At 44.2% G+C, this 22,593-nt stretch overlaps 1 protein-coding gene across 1 annotated transcript in view; it reads right to left on the bottom strand.

The window, feature by feature from the left end:
- The window catches only part of HTRA1 (HtrA serine peptidase 1), a 43,915-nt gene extending 29,468 nt beyond the window's left edge, over nt 1-14,447 (bottom strand). The window contains exon 1 of the mRNA XM_065407873.1: nt 13,988-14,447. Coding sequence (XP_065263945.1) covers nt 13,988-14,447 — 460 coding nt within the window. The remainder of the gene's footprint in view (nt 1-13,987) is intronic.
- Nucleotides 14,448-22,593: the final 8,146 nt, after the last annotated feature.

Genomic DNA, 22,593 nt, shown 5'->3' with positions numbered 1-22,593 from the left:
AGCATACAGAGTAGAATAAACAAGTCATAGTCTGTATGAAATTTTAGTTTGTACTGACTTTACTAGTGCTTTTTATGTAGCTTGTTGTAAAACTAGGCAAATATCTAGATGAGTTGATGTACCCGCTGGAAGACCTCCGCATATCCCCAGGGGTACGCGTACCCGGATTGAGAACCATTGCTGTATACTACACCTGGGAAAGTCAAGTATTTGAAATCATTGTCCACAGTAACTCTCCAATGACAACCTATCTTCATAAAAGATAAGACAAAGAGCATATCTGGATCTAGATTTATGTTAGATTTAGGTTGAGGCTGAACTAGGGTTCAAAGCTATAGTGTTTAGTAGAGCCAATATCTTGCAAGCTGGTTTTGGTTTTTGTTTTTTAAGATTTTGGCCCAAACTGGAAGGGAGCTTTGGAGATCATTTACTCTTATGAGATTTCCATCTCGCGTGTTGGAATTCTTATGACATGAGCTGCTCGTGTGAGCTGCTCATCATCTTGGGCTGAAACTCAGGAGAACCCCCTTCCTCCCCATCCAGACTCCCTCCCTCCCTATCCAGTTCTGAATCCTACCTGGCACCAGAACTGCAGGGGTTGGGTTCCATCCAATACCCTGTGGACAGGTGGCAAGTTGATGTCTGTGACCACTATTATTGATCAGCCTCCTATATCTAGGAGTTGCACACCACCACAGCTAATATATGCTAAAACATCCTATTACCACCTCATCTTCCCTCTCCACCTTTTACTTGTTTATTTCACCCACATTACATAAAGTGTAAGCAGTTTGGAGCGGTGACGGTCATTTACAGTGTGTTTATACACTAACTCCACAAACCTTACCAGGTAAAGGTCTCTATGGACCACAAACATTCATACCCTACCTTCAAAAACTTGAGAGATTTAGACTGAAGGTTTAACCCATCGCTGATCTTTGCATTTCCTAGCACAGAGTAACAGAGTGCTGGAACAGCAAGTGACCAGTATGGATTCTAAGCAGAGACTTCAGAAAAGAAACAGAGCAGTCAATCAACACTAGCAATAGAGGGGATGGGAACATTCGGGTGAACAATTTCATTTCATCCAAATCTCTGGACACTTCAAGAAAGGGAAAGACAATGAAAGATTCTCATACTTTACAGTCTGGTGGTTAGGGCACTGGACTGGAATGTAAGAAATCCCAAGTTCAAGGCCCTGCTCTGCCTGATTCAGGGCATAGTTTTCATCGCAGAACACTCTGAATCAGGTCAGTTAGTGTGTGGCAAAATGGGGTGTGACTCTACAGAACACTAACTGGCCATGTGGTCAGTACATCATGTACTAAAAGTTCTGCAGTGTGCTTTGAAGTAGTGCTGTTTCAAACAGGAGGGTAAACCAGAGAGCCCTGTACCCAAAAAACCTTTCCAAACCAAAAAGCTTAGGTTTCAATCTGAAAACAGACATTAGACACAATTCCATTTTTGTGAAAATCTTGAAAAGGTTTTGTTTCAATATAGAACCAAAACAAACTTTGAAACCTCAAACTGCTGCAAAACAGAATGGTCATCCTCTGGACAGCTCTGATTATCAGTACTCTTATTAAAACAAAAATAAAAGATAGTGTACATGCATATACATGCTAATTGTTTGAAGCATCCTCTTTGAAATATATGTCTAAGTGTAGTTTTGTACTTGAAAAAGATTTCCTCTACCACCAACACTCTGGTGCTTTCAATGAAATAATGGGCTTGGGGTTTTTTGTTTTTATTTTGTTTAGGACTCTTTGTGAAGCAGTAGCATCCTCAATGAAAAGGTTTGGTTTCAAGAGTGTTTTTCCTTCATTCATCAGAACCATTGTTAACAACACAGATCTGTGTGCTCAGCAGCAGATCCCGTGGTATGCTAAAACCAGGCTGGTGCCTGGTAGCCCTTCAGAGAGTAAGGCTCATATCCAAGGATTAATCTGTTTTTCCTTGTTAACTCTACAGTTATCAAAATTCTTTCCAGGAGGTCCTTGCACAATATAAAGAATAAAAGCTTATACCACAGCATCCTGCTACAGTGTCTACTGATAAGCTACAAACAGTATCAATTTTGCACGAGCAAATCGACTATTACTTCATTTACCTGCTACTTGTTTAACATTACATACACACTATGGTTATAGGCCCCAATTCAGCAAAGTAGTTAAACACATGCTTAACTTAGACACACGCTTAAACCCAACTGAAGTCACAATATGCCCAGCATAAATGAAGTCAATAGGACCTGAGTACACAATTATGTGCTTTGTTTGAATAAGGATGATTGCTGATTCGGGGCCACAGAACCTTAAAATGTTATCCGTCCTGCAGGGGATTTCCAACTCTGTGGGGAAAATTCCATTGAAGAATGAGTTGCATTCTAAAATGTCTAGTCATCCAGGACAGCTGTATTTTAAAGCTCTATAACTGTAGTTTTTTGTTTGTTTGTTTGTTTTTAAAGTGCAGCGTATTTATTTAGCTGACAGTGAAAGGTACTTACTGCTCCATTGGAAAGTAAAGAAAAATCGTATTTGAAATTTTTCTCCCCATCTCTTCCATTTTATCTTTAAAATTACATCAAACCGTAAACCGTAATATTCCACGGACTATTGAAGGATAAATTGTGTAATCCACTATAAAGGAAAATGCAAGGACGGTAATTAAGAAAACAAGGAGCAGCAATTTACATGTTGTAAAGACAACCCACTTATCCAACAGCATAAACAAAGATCACAGGAAGGGGTTTTGAGATGGTCATCTGTCAATACTGCCAGCATTATTATGCTAACAAACTAGAGAGAACAACCTAAAGAGATTTCACTGACAATTGCTTAGGAGGAAATAGCTATACCCATCACATAATATCCCTAACAAAGAATATACTTGCATGAGAGTGTACCATGAAGATGTTTCAAGTGTCCTATTCAAGTGAATAATAAATTGAGCAAAATCTAGTATTCACTTAATCAAACATTTCCTGAAGCTAGAAACTCTACATGATTAGTGGAGGTTTTAAAGTAAAGCTTCTTGTTTGGTGTCAACACAATCTTCAGCAGAGTGTATGCACTGTATTCTCATCTTCATAATATTTACATGAGGATCAATTCTTTCTTGGCTAGCTCTCAGTAATCTGTCACATGGCCTGATCATGCCCCTATGAATGTCAGCCTCAAAACTCTTGCTTCCCTTGTGGATAAAAAACACTGGTGTCTAACTGTAGTCTGTTTCATTGTTTCATGGTTAAACACAGGAATCTATACCAAAGGCTATAGAACTAAATAGCTCCCACAACTTCTGACTGGAGACAGAATTAGGGTGACCTGATAAAATCGGGACTGCCCCGATATTTAGGCGTTTGTCCCGCGTCCCGACCGATGTTTGGTCGGGACGCAATTTGTCCCGATATTTCGCACTCCTGTTTTTTTTAAGTTCCCTATCTGGTCACCCTAGGCAGAAGGACTGAAAGGATGAGTTGAGGGTTGGGCAGGCAGGAAGTTCTAACATGAATTCTACCACAAGCTTGCTGTGGGGTGCTGGATAGTTCACTTTCTCACTCTGTACTTCAGTTCTTCCTCTCCCCCAAACTATAGCATGGACAGTAAAGTTTACCCACCTCAAAGGGGTCTAAAAAGAAGTAGTGCTTTGAAGACAAATTATTAAGGAACAAGCATAGGTACTGGACATTTACTAATAATCATGTTATGTAAACAACTTAACATAGGCAATGCTCTTGCATATTTATAAAATTGGAGTCAAAATGTGCAAACGTCTTTAGAGAAATTAATTATCCATCACAGAAGTCTTAGAAGAATTTGTTATTTTAGTTCCATGAATTACTCTAGGTTCTTAGTGAGGATGAAAAATAGACCTCTGTGGACACATGCCTACTACTGACACCCACCCCATGCATATATTGTATCTCCTTATCACTGAATAGAAGCGATAAATGTCCACCCTGGGATAAAGTGCCTATGGCTTTCTTATTGAGTATTATAGTGTATTATTTGGCTAGGATTTTAATGATGTATTTTAAGCAGGAGATCTTCCCACCACTGATATGAAAGCTACCGTTAGTGGTGTATGAATCAGGGAAACATCCTTATGATTATGACTCTTACTGAAAATTAAGATCAGGATTGCTAGATAAACATTTTTTTGCTGAAGGAAGTGTGTCTTGTGGTTATGGCTGGGATTCAGGACTTCTCAGCTATGCTACTGACTCACTGTGAAATCATGGAAGTGTCATTTAGCCTCTCAATATTACAAGTTTATCTTTAAAATGAAGTATGCTCAGGCTTAACTAATGCTTGGAGAACCTCAGATGAAGCTGCTATATAAATGCTCAAAGCCTCCAGAAATTCTTCTTTAAACTGTGCAGCATTAGCGTGCCAACAAAACAATCTAAAAGTTACATCAGTGGAAACATCCACGTCAAACCAATTGATTTTCAAATCAATGAGGGAGACACATCGGGATGATTAAATGGAAAGAAACTGCAGAGCACAGTGACAAACAACTAAAATAAATCAGAAGTGAAAGACCCTCATTGTAAATGTAAGTGGTGAGGGGGAGAGCTGGACTTCCATCGTGGAAAAAACAATAGAAATGGAGCTTAACTGTCCAACGGTTGTCCCACTCCCTGGCCTTATGTACCCCCAGAAAGTTCTGTTCAGATGCAACATCTGGATCAGAGCTAGGAAAAAGCTAAACAGGCAGAAGAAAGATATTCAGGACAAGGGTGAAGCATATTGAACTGGAAAACATCACTGAGGAAAACCTGCCTGAAATAGAAATATTAAGACATGTATTTTTGGTAGATGTGGAAAAGGATCTGCAATAGATCCTGCAGACAGAAGCAATGAGCACTTCAGCCAGCAGGATTCAAAGCAGACGTGTCATTTTCTTTTCTGCAGAATTCTGAAAACACGATGGATGAGTCAGCAATCACTCCGCCTTCTCCTTTTTCCACTCTGCTCAGTTTATAGCATTTAAAGCTTCCAATTCAGGTCAACATCCTATTCCCCTTCCCAGTTCCATACTCCTCATAAGAGAATGAATATATTTTCAGGGATCACACCTGAACTTTGAAAAGATGAAAATACAGCATAAAGTGAGACCAATTAAGTATATTAAAAGCAGTCTGTCAAAAAAAAAAAAAAAAAAAAAAAAAAGTACTAAACTTGTGCTTAACCTTAGCACAAATAGTCCCACGAATAGGTATAAATACTTTTCTTAATGGGACTACTATACCCATTCGTGGGACTATTTGTGGTAAGGTTAAACATGTTTTAGAGCAGTGGTCACCAACCAGTCGATCACAATCTCCAGCGGCACAGTGTGGCTGCCGTTAAGGCAGACTCTCTGCCTAACCCAGCCCCACGCCGCTCCCAGAAGCGACCAGCGCAGCCCCAGGGATGGGGGGGCAGGGGTCTCCCTCTGTGCTTTGCTCCTGCAAGCATCACCCCCGCAGCTCCCGTTGGCCAGGAGAGCTGCGGGGGCAGTGCTTGCAGAGAGGGGCAGCACACGGAGCCACGTACCCCCTCGCCCCGCCCCTCCCGGGCCGCAAGGACGTGTTGGCCCCTTCCGGGAGCGGTGTGGGTCCAGGGTAGGCAAAGAGCCTGCCTTAGCCTCACTGTGCCTACCGCCGACTGGGAGCTGCCGGAGGTAAGTGCTACCCGGCGGGAGGCTGCACCCCAACCCCCATCCCTGAGCCCCCTCCCGGAGCCAGCACCCTGAACCCCCTCCTGCACCCCAAACCCCAGCCCTGACCCCCCTCCCAGAGCCAGCACCCTGTACCCCCTCCTTCACCCCAACACTCTGCTCCAGCCCTGACCCCCTCCCAGAGCCAGCATACCATACCCCCTCCTGCATCCCAACACTGCCCCAGCCCGGACCCCCCTCCCAGAGCCAGCACCCCAACACTCTGCTCCAGCCCGGAGCCCCCTTCTGCACCCAAACTCCCTCCTAGAGCTTGCACCCCTCACCCTCTCCTGCACTCCAACCCCCTGCCCCAGGCTCAGCTCAGAGCCCCCTCCCACACTGCGAACCCCTCGGCCCTAGCCCAGAGCTCGCACCCCAACCCTCCTGCCCCATCCCGGTGAAAGTGAGTGAGGGTGGGGGAGAGCGAGTGATGGAGGGAGCGGGGGATGGAGTGAGCAGGTCGGGGCTTTGGGGAAGGGGTGGGGCCTCAGGGAAGGGTAGATCCTGGGTTGCCCTTAGATTCAAAAAGTGATCCTGGGCGTATAAATGTTGGAGACAACTGTTTTACAGGATTGAGGTGTACATTCAGAGGTCTGACTTTCCTATTTCATTTTCCTTCTAGAGACAAGGTGGGTGAAGTAATCTCTTTTATTGGGTCAACTTCGTTGGTGAGAGACACAAGCTTTCGAGCTGTCACATAGCTCTTCTTCTCCAGAGCTCCGTGGCTAGAACACGACTGCGTATTTTTATTTATAGGTATTTATTCAATTAATTTTCCTTTATAAATGACTTCCCCCAGAAATAGAACACTTCCATGGCAGAGCATTCATAAGGCATTACACAATCCAAGCAGTTTAAGTGTGTCAGTTGGCCTTCAGCCTTGTGCCTTTTACCACCAGCCAAGGTGTGCTAGAATAATCCAGAAATGCAAAGCCTAGGTGTCTGACTGCCTAATTCATCTTCACTGTTTGTGAGACTGTAGCTATCGGGCACAAAAATCTTCTCACTTCATGGATTCCAAAAACTACAAGTAATGAACTGTGCTATTTATTACAATGTAGATTTTGTTTTTTTAATCTGTAGATTATATGATCAGCTGGTGTAAATTAAGGCAATTCACTGTAGTGCTTCTCCGGTACAGGGAAGTCAGATTTTTTAAAGAAGTTAAAGTCCTTCTCCTAAATTAAGACACATGAGCAAAGTCAGGAAACACATGCACCTGCAACCCCATAAAGAACCCTCCTTTCTTTTCCCACATTCTGAAGCCAAATCACTACAATAGTGCAATGCATTCACTTTCTGACTGGACCCAATTGTATACCCCCTTGTTTACTTGTATTACCACCCAGGCAGGCCAGGGATCCCAGAGGCTCCATCAGTTTGAGGAGAGGGGGGGAGGAAAGAGTGGCCCAAACTTTATTTCAACAGAATTTCAAAGAGATTTTGCATGCCATTCACAGATTCTATTTCCAGCATTACCCTCCAAGCACACACAAGCTCTTATTTGCAAAAATTATTTTCCAAGGTCTCCAATTTCTTGGACAGCACAACATTTTCCATGAACAGTGAGACTATAACATGCCCCACCACATTCAAATTCCACTTTTTAAAGTTCTTGCTGCTTACTCTTGGTTTTTATATATTCCTGTAAGGTGCTCTTAAATTTCAAATCAAGGGGGATAAAAGGTTTAAGTCCAACCCTCCAAATCTTCATTTGCTGATAAGGACCTGAAGGAAAGCCTACAGTAACTCCAAAACTGCTGCTGACTCCCAAGAAGGAAGGATTAGAACGGGAAGGGGGGGAAAGGTGAGCTACTTCAGACAATCCACTTCACTTAATCTGAATACTTGGCTTCAGAGACATTTCAATACCCAGAGTTTGGGAATGCCTTCTGTTCTTCAGGAAATATTTTGTTGTTGTATTTCCACTACACAAAACAACTCCCTACTGAGGTAAGAAAGACCTAGACAAGAGGGAGAGAGAAGAAAAATCAAATTCAGGCCACCTAGATAGAGTAAGATGTAGCCACAATGGGAGGAGAGGAGGAGAAGAAAGCTATGTCAATTATTCTCTTGGCTCTAAAGCTCTATTTTGTGCACACATTGTATTCAAATCCCCAGCCTAACAGATAATTTTTGTGGATTTAGTGTGTATTAAGTAACCTATAGAGTTCTCTTAAAATCTCTCCAGAACGCTAAACATGACATATCTATTATTATCTTTAGGAAAACAGCTGAAAGCTCAGTTCACAACAAACAATATCAGCTTTCCCCCTTGATAAATATCTGGCTGAGTTCTTGACCTTCCCAGATTTCTCAGCTGAGTTTCTCTTCCTGCTCTGACTATTCATTTCTGCAATGCTTTCCACTGCCAAAACCATTCAGCCACTTCAGTCCTATAAGCTAAAGAATTTAAGTAGTTCCATTTACTGTTCTTTCCCATCGTTTGAAAACGACAGAGAAATGAGAACTATGCAGCAAAGTACTCAGAATTCATGACAAATGGTTATTGACCTTCCATTTAAATCATTCTGCCAGATAATTATAGTGTGTTCTTTGGACAAGATGTATGGCTATAGTGCATTTCAAAATATCAAATCAGTCAGATTTAGCGCTGAATAAACTTCTTCCATTTCTGAAGCTATGAAAGGAAGATGTGCTGACTGGAGGTTATAAAATTCAGTGAACCATAAAGCTGGGCTGTGCAGGACATGGTCTGGTCTGAGACAAACTCCCAGAAAAACTAAGGAACATCCCAAACCTCACTCCCTTCTGCTCTCAGTGCAAGGCACACGCCTTCAATCTGCCTTCTCTAATATAAACATAGGGCAGCATATACATTTTTAAATGACACAAAACAAAACCCTACCAAAACATAACCTTGCACTGCACACACAATCCTCCCCCTGGGGAGGGAATGAGAGAATGGAGGAACCACCTGTGACACAGTTAGTCACACTGCGTAATGCACTATTGAAAGGCACTCACATCCTACAGTGATGAGGGCAGTATAAGAACCTACATAGAATAGAAGACAGAGTCCTAATTAGGGTGACCAGATAGCAAGTGTGAAAAGTCGTGGGGGGGCGGGGGGAGATAAGAGGAGCCTATATAAGAAAAAGCCCCAAATATCGGGACTGTCCCTATAAACTCGGGACATCTGGTCACCCTAGTCCTAATGTTCCAGAACAAGGGCTGTTAGAAAAGGGTTAATATTTTTTACAACATTCACAAGAAAGTTTCTATCCTTCCTACTAGATGCAAATGTTAAAAACAATCCTAATTTGTCCAAACTTTATGCTGTACCCTCATAAGAATGTCAAGCAAGGATACAAAATTGTGTGAGATGCTGTCAGCCTTGTCCCTACGAATGCCTGTAACTGTATAATGGGAGAAATAACAGCAAAAAGAAAAATGATATTGTGTGTATGAAATAGAATATCAGAACCCAGAGAAAGGCTAGTACAGATGCAAGTTATGCAGCATTGTGTCCCAAGACTCCTGGGACAAGTAAAGAATATTTATAACAGCCAGGGAACCAAAAGATAGGACGTACAAAATTAAGTACATTTCATTTTTTCCTGATGCTGGTCCATGTACCGAGACCAAGAGGTGAGCAGGTTTTCTGATCTGAGGACCTTTCGTGAAGAACAAGACAGAGCTAGTAATTTCATATCCCACAAAACTAAAGATGGGATAGAATTTCCTACATGCTTTCCTGGAAAATAACTGGTGGAGAAGTTGTTCTGTATGGTCAGCAGCTGCATATCTTCAGATGACAAAGAAAAAGGGGATTTTGAACATAGTACTTGACTGTTTGCACTATGGATTGTTTTATATCAGTTGTTAAAATGACCCAATATTATGTAAAATGTTTTTGTATTTTCTGAATTTGAAGGAAACTTTTATACACCTACTGCTCTGTTTCCTTATGCAATTCAAGATATACTCAGTACATTTATTCTGCAAATAAAAGACATGAATCCGATGAAGTGGGGTTTAGCCCACGCAAGCTTATGCTCAAATAAATTGGTTAGTCTTTAAGATGCCACAAGTACTCCTGTTCTTTTTGCGGATACAGACTAACACGGCTGCTACTCTGAAATAAAAGACTGTTATCGGATTTCTCCCTCCCCTAATTTTATAGTTAGGAAACCCAACTTCATTGGGTATGAATAAAAAAAACCTCCTTGTTAGAAATGGGATTGAAAAAAAAACAAAAACAAAGCCACAGCTAAAAGTTTTACAAGTCATGCAGTAGGCAATGCTAGAAGCATCCCTCCCTTCTCGCCTGCCTACTCCCTGTTTTTTACATTTGAAACATTTTTTGCTTGCAACAACATTTGCTCTGTACCAGGGATGAGATGTCACACAACTGGTCTGCTTTTCCAGCACCTCCCTTTTGTTCTCATTGATACAGACATCAAACAAAGCACTAATCAGAGGTGCTACAGGAGCAGAATGATGATCATTTCTGGATATTTGATTTTTTTTTTTAAATTTACCTAAAAAGTTAATTTTTACATTTTCAATAGAAAATCTAAGACTATGAATTGAATGAGTCAATTCAGGGTTATGCAGATAAAGCATAAGCAACAGCAGAGTTGTATTTCTCTAGTGCTCAAACACAGCCCAAATTCTGTGACCATTCTGCAAAAAGATCATGAGACAACAATATTGTTTTCATGAATTAAGATCTAAAATCAAAGGCTTATATTCTACTGAGGAAATGAAAGCTTTGAGTGTTTGCTGATGTTAACTGGTTGAGATAGTTCTATTAGAATACAGTATAGCTTTTAAATTTAGAAGTACAAAATTTAGATCTCACTTTTCTGCGTGTGTATCAAATATGATGCTCCTGGACCATTAAAGTAAGATTTGTATAACCACTGCATTTATATCACTCACTTCTGAAACCCGTATCACTCACAACCCATATCACTCACTTCTGAAACTCAACACCTATTCCACAGAAGTTTTTCACTCAGAGCTGGAATAGACATGCACTGAGCCACATAGATATTCTTTTACTGGACAGGAAAGAGTAAAACATTCAAACAGTTGCAGATGTTTCTGTGGAGAAAGATGATGAAAAGTTTCTGCAAGCTTTTTATCAGAATGATTGACCTCAAGGGGAACAGCATCTGAATCACTAAACATGACTAATATTTTAGAAACTGAGCCATATATTTTATCCTATTTTTTGTATACAACTCCCAAAAGTGATGGGTAGTTTGGAAGGGATATAAATCCTTATGATCCAGGGTTTAACAATCACTAACTGTAAGTGATTAAGATGAAACCTTCCAGAGGAATGGGGGGACAGATTATCCCACTCCTGCCTAAGGATGGGTTTGGAGGAGATGCTGCATATTCCTTTGAAGCGTATGGTACTGGCCACTGTTAGAGACTTGAAACTAAGACTACATGGACTATAGGTCTGAATCAGTATGGCAATTCCATGTACAAGAGTATAATACAGTTCTGTAACTTCATTATGTGTTTCTTACGGTTATTTATATGTAAGACCCTACCAAATTCACAGCCATGAAAAACACATCACAGACCATGAAATCTGGTCTTCCACGTGAAATCTGTATAGTGTAAGATAAAAGCACACACAAAAAACAGATTTCACGGGGGAGATCAGTGTTTCTCAAATTGGGGGTCCTGACCCAAAAGGAAGTTGCAGAGGGGTCACAAAGTCATGGTATTGCCACCCTTACTTTTGCACTGCCTTCAGAACAGGACAGCTGGAGAGTGGCGGCAGTTAGCCGGGCGCCCAGCTCTGAAGGCAATGCCCCATCAGCAGCAGTGCAGAAGTAAGGGTGGCAATACCATACCATGCCACCCTTACTTCTGTGCTGCTGCCTTCAGAGCTGGGCCCTCAGTGAGCAGCCGCCAAGCTCTGAAGGCAGCAGCATAGAAGTAAGAGTGGGATGGTATGGTATTGCCACCCTTACTTCTGCGCTGCTGTTGGCGGGGCTCTGCCTTCAGAGCTGGGGTCTCGGCCAGCAGCCGCCGCTCTCCAGCTGCCCAGCTCTGAAGGCAGCGCCGCCACCAGCAGAAGCGCAGAAGTAAGAGTAGCAGAACCGCAACCCCCTCTACAATAATCTTGTGACCCCCCGCATCCCCCCCCCCCCCAACTTCTTTTTGGGTCAGGACCCCTACAATTACAACACCGTGAAATTTCAAGTTTAAATAGCTGAAATCATGAAATTTATTATTTTTTAAATCCTATGACCGTGAAATTGACCAAAATGGACTGTGAATTTGGTACGGCCCATTTATATGAGAACATAATGCTATTACCGTTTTTATCCTGATATTATATGTGAGGAGAGTTCACTTCAGTATACATGATCAGTGAACTGCTCAAATTTACACAACTCTACCTTGGAATACATTTAACTATACCTATCAAAACTAATTTAAAACCCATCATATTTTTGTCATGGGAAAAATAATCTCATTAAACTACAAATACATATTCACTTCCCCTAATTTGTCAGATTCAATTAGCATAGCCATAAATACTTATAAACAATACCAAGGAGAAAACATTATGCCTCTTCATTATTATGTGCACTGTTACTTGTATTGCGCTGATCCTGTGTTCCTTTTGAAGAGAATTTAGAAAGTCGACCTAGCATGCTTTTAGGTTTCCCACTCCCACCTAAATGTATTATTACTAAACAGAACAAGATAAAACATCTGATGAGATGGCTGGCAGCAGCTCACTGCTTGCTCTGTTGTCATGGACATATTGCATTCATTTAGTATTACCTGGTTTTACAACAGAAGCCGCCAACTTAGTATTTTTTATTACATTTTCCATGACATCTCTTCATGAAAGAGTACCCAGTTATAAACCCCCTCACCAGTATTTCTCAGAACCTACATCAGGCAATACAATTTCATTCAGATAAAATTTATTTTATCTAGTTTTAAAGGATGTGGGGTTAATTTTATTTTATTTTAAGTGGCACATAAAAACAATTTTCCCTGTTACTTTGCATACTAAAAATATTGCATTCTTGCCCTAGTTTCTGAACAAACTTGAAAGCCAAATATCAGTCAAGGACAACCCTTTCCTCTGGTCCTCTTCTAATAGTGCATATATAATAAAATTAACTTATTTTACCACCAAGGTGGCTGCATTTCAGTGGTACAATCCTCCTGTAGAAATTATATACTAATTTATAAAGCACTTAGAGACCCTTCAGGATGAAAGTTATTACTCAATATTGACAGTTCCCTGCAGCATGATGAGGACCATGACAATAGATAAACTGGGAAAATCTCAGTCTTGCCTCAGAGATTTCCCAACTCCTCCATACTAATTGAGTGGGTGGCTAAAACCTTTTCACTCCCACTCACCCAGGTATGTAAACTACAACTGGAAGAGGAAGCCACTTCAAGAGCAGAAGCTCTCCTCTTCCCCTCACCCAAAAATTGTAAAGAATGTTATTTACAATTGTTTTAAGTTCTCAGCTGCTGAGAATTATAGTTTATTTGCTAATTTTCGTTATGCTGCAAACCCTACAGAAGTGCATACGTGAAAAAAAAGTCTGTATGGTCATTTTTAAAGGCAGGCTGTGTTGAGCAGCCACCTGTTATAAAACCAGGTTTGAAGTCTCCATTAGGACCAGTCCACTGTATCAGGCTGAATGGCCATTGAATGGTTTGAAATACAGACTCCCGGAAACCAGAGACTACAAAAGACCCCTGGATTAACACCGTGTGCCTTTCGGGTGAGAGCTTCAAAATCGAGTTCTACAAGGCCATTCACGAGCGAAGGGTCTTGCTCTGGAATCCTTGACCAAGTCTTGAGACTTGAACATTCAGAGTCTCGTTTATCTCCTTTACATGCGCCACTGTATTGGGCACCTACCCAGTCATCAGTGAGATCAATGGCGGTATCAGAGGTGACACTGCTAGCCGTTGTTAACGGGGGTACTAACAAGATGATAAAGCTTAAACGAGCAGGAGCAGGCACCTGGTTCCTTTAGTTGCTGGCCGAGTCCTCAGCAAGCTTTGGGCGCTGCCCAGACAGAGGTGCCCAACACAGCAACCAAACAACCTATCCTTACAGGGCAACGAGGTTCGTTTGCTGTCAGCGGAGCTGATTTCAGGCCTGGGGCTCACTACAGAGCTCGGGATCAGAGCGGCCATCAGCCCGGGTAATACGGATAATGCCTATTGGATTAGCTTTGTTTAACGCCCAAGGGAATCCCAGCCCTCGCTCCCCCCCCTGCCCGCATCCCCTGCCGGCTCTTACCCTGGCCGCAGGCGCCCCGCTGGATGGCGATGACCGGCGGCTGCTGCAGGCGCTCGGAGCGCCGGCTGGCCGCCCGCAGCTGGCACAGGTTGCCGTAGGTCCTGGCGTCGCTGCCGCACACGGGCTCGCTGCTGGTGCAGACGCAGAGCCCGGCTTTGGCTCGCCTCCTCACCGTGGCCGTCGCCGCCACCCCCCCGCCGGGCGGGAGCCGGCACTGGAGCCCCTCTCCGCAGGGCGGCTCCCCGGCGGGCCCGCCGCAGGGCTCGCCCTCCTGGGCCGCGCACACCAGGCAGCAGCCGCAGGCGTCCAGCGCCTCTCCGCCCGCGCAGTCGGCGGGCGCGGCGGGGCAGCGCGCCCGGTCGCAGCGCTCGGGGCAGCCGGCAGCCCGCTCAGCCGCGCCGCCGGGGAGCAGCAGCAGCAGCAGGCAGCAGCCGCCTGCCCAGCTCAGCCACAGCAGCATCCTGGCCAGGGGACACCGAGAGCCGCTCGGAGCAGAGGCTGATGCAGCCCCCAAGATGCTCAGCGGCGTGCGAAGACCAGCAGCGCCGGGCTGCCAAGCCACTGAAACCCGAGCCCCGCTCTGCAGCAGCAGGGAGAGCTGGGGAGCGGTGCAAAGGGCAGAGGGGTCCCCCCCAGGCGAGCGCTGCACGGAGGAGACTGGGCAGAGCTCACCGCCAGCCGGAGCTGCACCAAGCACAAGCCAGGACTTAGCTGCTGGGCTGGAGAAGCGGCCAGGAGCGCGAGCTGGGCTGGGGCGTGCGGCGAGAGAGGGTCACTGGAGGGGAGGGGCCTGGCGGGGGCTGCCTTATAAACAGGCTAGCCTGGAAAGAAGCTGCGTGCGTGGAAAGCGGCCCATTGGTTTGCACTGCCTGGGAGGGGATGGGGAGTTTGGAAGGGCAGCAGTTTTCCTAAGCTGGCGGGTGACGGTGGAAAAAAGGGGCGGGCGGGCGGGCGGGGTGGAGGTGAGTGGGACACAGGGCAGAAGGTAGAGGTGAGACAACACTACCAGGGGGCGAGGTACTTTGCAAATCGCAAGGCGGGAAAAGGAGGGCGGAGGGCAGAGCCTGGCCGCGTTCATTTATGACCCAGACATAGTTCAGTATCGTGCCAAGCATTAGAAAGTGTCAGAGACACAAAGGAGTAGAAATAAATTAATTTCCACCCTAGCAAAAGGTTAACAAGAGGGTGCCAGAAGGTTGCAGAGCAAGACGGTGGGGTTGAAGGAAGCGAGCAATAGCCTGCAACATTTCTTAACAACATTATTTAGATTAGGTAAGAATGATCTCACATTTTTCACTTGGGAGCCATACTACCAGCTAGTGCAGGGGTAGGCAAGCTATGGCATGCGTGCCGAAGGCGGCACGTGAGCCGATTTTCAGTGGCACTCACACTGCCCAAGTCCTGGCCACCGGTCTAGGGGGGGCTCTGCATTTTAATTTAATTTTAAGTGAAGCTTCTTAAACATTTTAAAAACCTTATTTACTTTACAGACAACACTAGTTTAGTTATATATTATAGACTTATAGAAAGAGACCTTCTAAAAACGTTAAAATGTATGACTGGCACGCAAAACCTTTAATTAGAGTGAATAAATGAAGACTCGGCACACCACATCGGAAAGGTTGCCGACCCCTGAGCTAGGGACTATGGGGAAGGGCAGCCTGTACAAAGGACAGGAAGGCCTTGGGCTGGTTTGTAAATACTGTATCTCTTTTATACAGAAATTACCAGCATACACAGCAGAGAAGATTGCTAAATAAATGTACAATTATTAACTCCTTATTACAACCAAGGATACCAAACCACTGCACAAACTATTGGAGAGACATCATCACTGATATGCTGCGAATTTAAAATGCAGAGGTACAGTGAAAGGAAATCTGGGGCAAATCCCCATTCTTATGAAACAAAGAGTTATGCAGCCCTGAACACCATTGACCTGTTTGAAAAGGGTGAAAGGAGGTTTCGGCTGCTAGAATCTGAACCTGTTGTTAGAGTGTGTAAATATTAGTGACTTAACCTAAGACCACTAAGTCTCTAAAAAGGCTCAGTCCAACTTCAAACAGGAGTTGGATCAGGCCCACAGCTGACTAAATGGTTGGTTTGCGGAAGACAAAAATCTACATAGAATTCATTGTTTCAGAAATAAACCCAGGATAACAAGAACAATCCCTTAAAGTTGCTGTTTCCAAAATAATTTGATTTCAGGATTTGAAACAGCAGGAAATATTCACATGTACTTAAGAAGTAATTGTCAAGATATAAATTAACAAACACATAAATCATCTTAACATTTTGGCTTAGAGCAGGGGTCGGCAACCTTTCAGAAGCGGTGTGCCGAGTCTTCATTTATTCACTCTAATTTAAGGTTTTGCGTGCCAGTAATACATTTTCACATTTTTAGAAGGTCTCTTTCTATAAGTCTATAATATATAACTAAACTATTGTTGTATGTAAAGTAAATAAGGTTTTTAAAATGTTTAAGAAGCTTCATTTACAATTAAATTAAAATACAGACACACACACCCCCGGACCGGTGGCCAGGACCCGGGCAGCGTGGGTGCCACTGAAAATCAACTCGTGTGCCACCTTCGGCATGCATGCCATAGGTTGCCTACCCCTGGCTTAGAGCGTGAAAGATGTTAATGGTTTAAAAGTGATGGGGAATAATGCATTTTGAGAGGCTATTACTATGATAAAATGCTTCCCAATCATGCTTTAGCCATCTGTTTTAAATGATTATCCAGTACTTACACTGCCTAATTTTGATGTCTACTTCCCCACGTGCGCACGTACAGACTTTTAGCATAAAGTCAAATCATCATGGAGTGATGGGAACTGTAGAAATATGGATTCATATAAGCTGTTGGAAGATCAGCTGTTTGGAAGGAGGAGCAACTGGTCATTTTTCTAAGTGGTGAAGGCATACAATCACAGCTGATCAAAATAATTTGACCAAAGTCCTGTTAACAAAGGCCACTGGAACAATTATAATTCAATGAATCATATGCTAGCATGAGGACTAAAATTGGTGTCCTTACCTCAGTTAATGATGGATGTTCTAATCAGAATTCACAATCTAATTTCTCATCTAATTTCAAATTAGTTTGCTTCAACAAAGTTCACAAATGCTAATATAAAATATTTTAGCATTTGCAACATTTATTGCGGAAGCAAAGTTTAGAAATTTATGCTTAAAAATTTGCATAAAAATCTGAAACAGCTGTTATATTAATTCATCTTTCTATTGCTTACAGCAAAATAAAATTTATTCACAATTTGTGTGAGCCATCAGATTCAAGCACTACTACAGACTAGCTAGGAAAAAGCCATATATACATGCTTGCCAACATTCTGCTTTTAAATTAATAGTGGGAAAAGATGAGAGCACCTATTGAACGTGTTTATTTATAATTTATCAAATTACCAAATACACAAGAGAGCAGTAGTATACTAAGGGTATATCTACACTTTGAACTGAGGGTGTAAATTTCTAGCTCCAGGAGACATACCCATTCTAGCTAGTATCAAGCTAGCTCACTAAAAATAGAGCATAGATGCAGTGGCACAAGGGCCTACTCACACCAAGTACCTACCCAGCCAGGACACTAGGCACATGCTTGAGGTGTCTAGTCTGTCCCCCCCCCCCCCCCCCACCACCATGGTTACATGCTGTGTTTAGCACACTAGCTCGATCAGAAATAGTGTTAGTATGTCCCCTCAAGCTGGGAATCATACCCCAGCTCAGTGTAGACATTATCTTTCTGTACTGAGGGTGTGTTAAATACTGCACCACAAGCATTAAATGTATCCCAAAGACTGATTTTAATTCAAAAACTAGTAGTGCACTTCCAAATAAGGGATTTCTGATCATGATTTCCATCTGCTCTTTCATAAATGTTTTCCTTGCCTAGAAAAGATTTTGCAAAGAATATTGTGATGATTTGTTAGTGTAAAATCTTATTTTCTTTCTTGAATTTCATTTGCTTTTTAGAAATAGTCATGGTTTCTGCATGGAATAACAGGAAACAAAACTTTTAACTTTTCAAAATATTTGACAGATCCTATTTTTTCTAGATTCATATTCAAATGACAGCTCTGGTCATTTCAATAGAATTGTCCTGTACTCTGAAATAACTCTTTTTACACACAAATACCCCCTTTAAATTCAACACAAACATGGCCTTTGGCTAAAGTAAGCATACACTGACTCAGACTCTTAATAGATTCCCTGGGTGGCGTACCCAAGTGCACTTATCCACTGATGCTTTAAAAACTCCCACACCCCAATCTGGATCTATGCTGGTTATGTGATATGTATGTACCTTGTGAACCTTGTAACTGATACTTGTAATCTCTCATAACTCGAGCCTGACCCCAGATGTACAGTACCTTCCTTCTTAACTTGTGTATATTTGATTTTAAACATCAACTCTAATATCTGATGCATCTGGTAACTAAGGACTGTATCCTGCATGTGTAGGAAAAGGGACTTGAATATAACAGGTCTTTTAGTTCTCTACTTTATATAATCTCAAAGATTATTTTAATTTCCACCTCTCCTACCCTTCGGAAAGCATCACATAGCGATAATGTTCAAAGTAAATAATATTTCTCCAAACAGAAGCAATATACATTAATGATCACAGCCTGTATATAGGGGACTTGGTCTCTAGTGACTTTTCTTGGTGGAGAATAGGTTGGCTGATACTCCATTTGGGTCTCAAATACCACAGGGTCTATGAAAGATACCCTCCCTCAAGAGAATGAAAGCTTTGCAATTTCCTCCAATGGGAGCAGGATCTGTCCCCAAGTATGCAGTCTCTGCCATACTTCCAGTGTCTGCTGGCTCAGAGTGAAAGGCTAGACCTGAAAATAGAACCCTGGTCTTTGTCTTTTCTATAGAAATGGTGATGACAAAATGGTTTGGACCACCAGAAATACCTGTAATCTGATGTATGCAGTGTAGTTGTAGCCATGTTAGTCCGAGGACATTAGAGAGACAAGGTGGGTGAGGTAATATTTTTTTATTGGACCAACTTCTGCTGGTGAGAAAGAGAGAGAGAGAGAGAGAGAGGTTTTTGAGCAACACACAGCTCAGCTCTTCTTCAGGAAAGGTACTCAGATGGAGCCCCATTAAAGCTAAATGCAAGGCGGAACAGATTGTTTGGCATAAGTAGTTAGCACATATTCCAAGGGACCATGCAAGGCAGAGGGGCCTGTTAACACCTCTGCAGACATAAGACAAAAAGGAGGGGTTTCCTTAATCTCCCATTTGAGGCCTTCAAACAACTCCCAGCCTCTCCAAGCTCATCATCAGAAGCAACCTCCCCACAGACCAGGACAATCAACTCAAAAGGGCATCAGACCCTTCCAGAACAGATGCAAAACCTGCAGACATAGATATCTCCATTTCTACAGTGATCAACACCCCCCAAAAATACACCTTTCAAGATCTATGGATCCTACACATTCCTATCATAACATGTGGTGTACCTCATCCAGTGCAATAAATGCCTCAGCAACAGCTATGTGAGTGAAACCAGACTATCACTATGCTCTGAAATGAACTCTCACAGGAAAACGATAAAAGACAAAAATACCCTATCATCTGTGGATGAACACTTTTCACAAAGTGATCACTCTATGGGTATGTCTACACTACGAGAGTAGTTCGATTTTACTTAAATCGAATATGTGGAATCGATATTACAAAGTCGAACGTGTGTGTCCACACTAAGGACAGTAATTCGACTTTGTGAGTCCACACTAACAGGGCAAGCGTCGACATTGGAAGCGGTGCACTGTGGGCAGCTATCCCACAGTTCCCGCAGTCCCCGCTGCCCATTGGAATTCTGGGTTGAGCCGCCAATGCCTTCTGGGTAAAAAAATGTGTCGAGGGTGCTTTTGGGTAACTGTCGTCATCCGACCATCACTCCCGCTCTCCCTCCCTGAAAGCGCCGGCGGGAAATCAGTTTGCGCACTTTTCTGGTCAGTGACAGCGCAGACGCCACAGCACTGCAAGCATGGAGCCCGCTGCGACCATCGCTGCAGTTATGGCCGTTGTGAACACCTCGCACCTTATCATCCACCTTTCCCAGAGGCAGATGCTGAGAAATCGGGCGAGGAGGCTACGGCAGCGCGGTGAGGACCTGAAGTCTGAGAGTGGCACAGACCTGTCACAAAGCACGGTACCCCGCGCCGAGGACATCATGTTGGCAATGGGTCATGTTGATGTTGTGGAACGGCGATTCTGAGCCCGGGAAACAAGCACGGACTGGTGGGACCGCATAGTGCTGCAGGTCTGGGATGAATCCCAGTGGCTGCGAAACTTTCGCATGCGGAAGGGGACTTTCCTGGAACTTTGTGAGTTGCTGTCCCCTGCCCTGAAGCGCAATGACACCCGGATGCGAGCAGCCCTGAGTGTCCAGAAGCGAGTGGCCATAGCCCTCTGGAAGCTTGCAACGCCAGACAGCTACCGGTCAGTCGCGAACCACTTTAGCGTGGGCAAATCTACCGTGGGGGTTGTTGTCATGCAAGTAGCCAACGCAATCGTTGAGCTACTGCTCTCAAAGGTAGTGACCCTGGGAAACGCGCAGGTCATCATAGATGGCTTCGCCGCGATGGGATTCCCAAACTGCGGTGGGGCTATAGATGGAACTCACATCCCTATCCTGGGACCGGACCACCAGGCCAGCCAGTACATTAACCGAAAGGGCTACTTTTCAATGGTGCTGCAAGCACTGGTGGACCATAGGGGACGTTTTACAAACATCAACGTCGGATGGCCGGGCAAGGTTCATGACGCTCGTGTTTTCAGGAACTCAGGTCTGTTTAGATGGCTGCAGGAAGGTATTTACTTCCCGGACCACAAAATAACTCTTGGGGATGTGGAGATGCCTATAGTCATCCTCGGGGACCCAGCCTACCTGCTAATGCCCTGGCTCATGAAGCCCTATGGACACTGGACACTGAAAAAGAACTTTTCAACTACCGGCTGAGCAAGTGCAGAATGGTGGTGGAGTGTGCTTTTGGCCGTCTCAAGGGGAGATGGAGAAGCTTACTGACTCGCTGTGATCTCAGCGAAACCAATATCCCCATCGTTATTGCAGCTTGCTGTGTGCTCCACAATCTCTGTGAGAGCAAGGGGGAGACCTTTATGGCGGGGTGGGAGGTTGAGGCAAATAGCCTGGCTGCTGATTACACCCAGCCAGACAGCCGGGCGATTGGAAGAGCCCAGCGGGACGCGCTGTGCATCCGGGAGGCTTTGAAAGCTAAGTTCCTGAGTGAGCAGGGTAACCTGTGACTATTAAGTTTGTGTACAGAGAAGCTGAACCTGCCCCCGTTTCTTTACCCACTAAACGTTCACTATCCTGTCTGCAGTTACATACCCCGTTCCCCCCCTTCCAACACACGTTTAAAAATAAAAGCACTTGAATTTTGTTAATGAACACCGTTTTCTTTATTACTGTTTTCGTGGGAAAGTGTTGAACCTGGGACGCAGACTGTGGTGGGGAGCGGGTGTAGTGTAGTGATGCAAAGGACGCTTCTAAACTCTGTGTGTGGGGGCTATGTGACTTTGTGGCAGGGGGAGGACGGTTACAGATCCCCTGCTGTGTGGCTCTGTGATCCAGGATAAGGACCGCTGCATAAGATCTCTAACTGCCCTCCCCCGCCACAAAGTCACAGAGCCCCCCCCTCCCCCCAGAACATGAAAACCACCTCCCAGACTGACCAGGGTAACTAGTGACTGCAATGTGTGTGTGCCCTGCTGCTGAACCTGCCCCCGCCTCTGTACCCTGGTAAAGGTGACTGTCCTGTCCAATTACCAACCCCCTTCCCCCCCTTCAGACAGACTCTCCTCTAAAAGAACATGATGGAAACAGTAATTAACAGAAACATATTTTTTATTAGCAACTGCACATGAAACTGGGGAATGAAACTTGGACGGGGGCTTGGGTGAGGCGGGAAGGAAAGGACTTTTCAAATTTTGGGGAATGAGAGCCTTCTGGTGCTTGAGCAGTCTGCAGGGGTGGAGTGAGAGTTTTCACGGACTCTGCCGCCCCTCCTTCTTTGGACTTTGGGTGAGGGGGGTATGGGACTTGGTGGCGGGGGAGGGCGGTTACAGATATACTGCAGCGGGGCCCTGTCCTCCTGCCTCCGGTCCTGCAGAACATCCACAAGGCGCCGGAGCGTGTCCGTTTGCTCCCTCATTAGTCCAAGCAGCGTTTGAGTCACCTGCTGGTCTTCCTGCCGCCACCTCTCCTCCCGTTCCATGTGTGAACGGTGCATTTGGGACAAGTTCTCCCTCCACTGGGTCTGCTGGGCTGCCTGGGCTCGGGAGCAGCCCATAAGTTCCGAAAACATGTCCTCCCGTGTCCTCTTCTTCCTACGCCTAATCTGCGCTAGCCTCTGGGAGTGTGATGCCAGGCTAGGTCGGGAGACAGTCGCAGCTGTGGGATGGGAAAAAGGGAGTGAATTCCTCAGAAAGATAAATTTTTGGGTGAACAAAGAACATAGTCTTTCTCTGTGAACTAGACCATGCACAGCACCTATCACATGCGCACTCAGGACAAGGTCGAATTTTCGGCCTTCGCATTCAGTGC

Source organism: Emys orbicularis, chromosome 7 (assembly GCF_028017835.1).
Source record: "Emys orbicularis isolate rEmyOrb1 chromosome 7, rEmyOrb1.hap1, whole genome shotgun sequence".
In the NCBI taxonomy this organism is placed as follows: domain Eukaryota; kingdom Metazoa; phylum Chordata; order Testudines; family Emydidae; genus Emys; species Emys orbicularis.
This window is presented reverse-complemented; position numbering and strand designations above follow the sequence as displayed.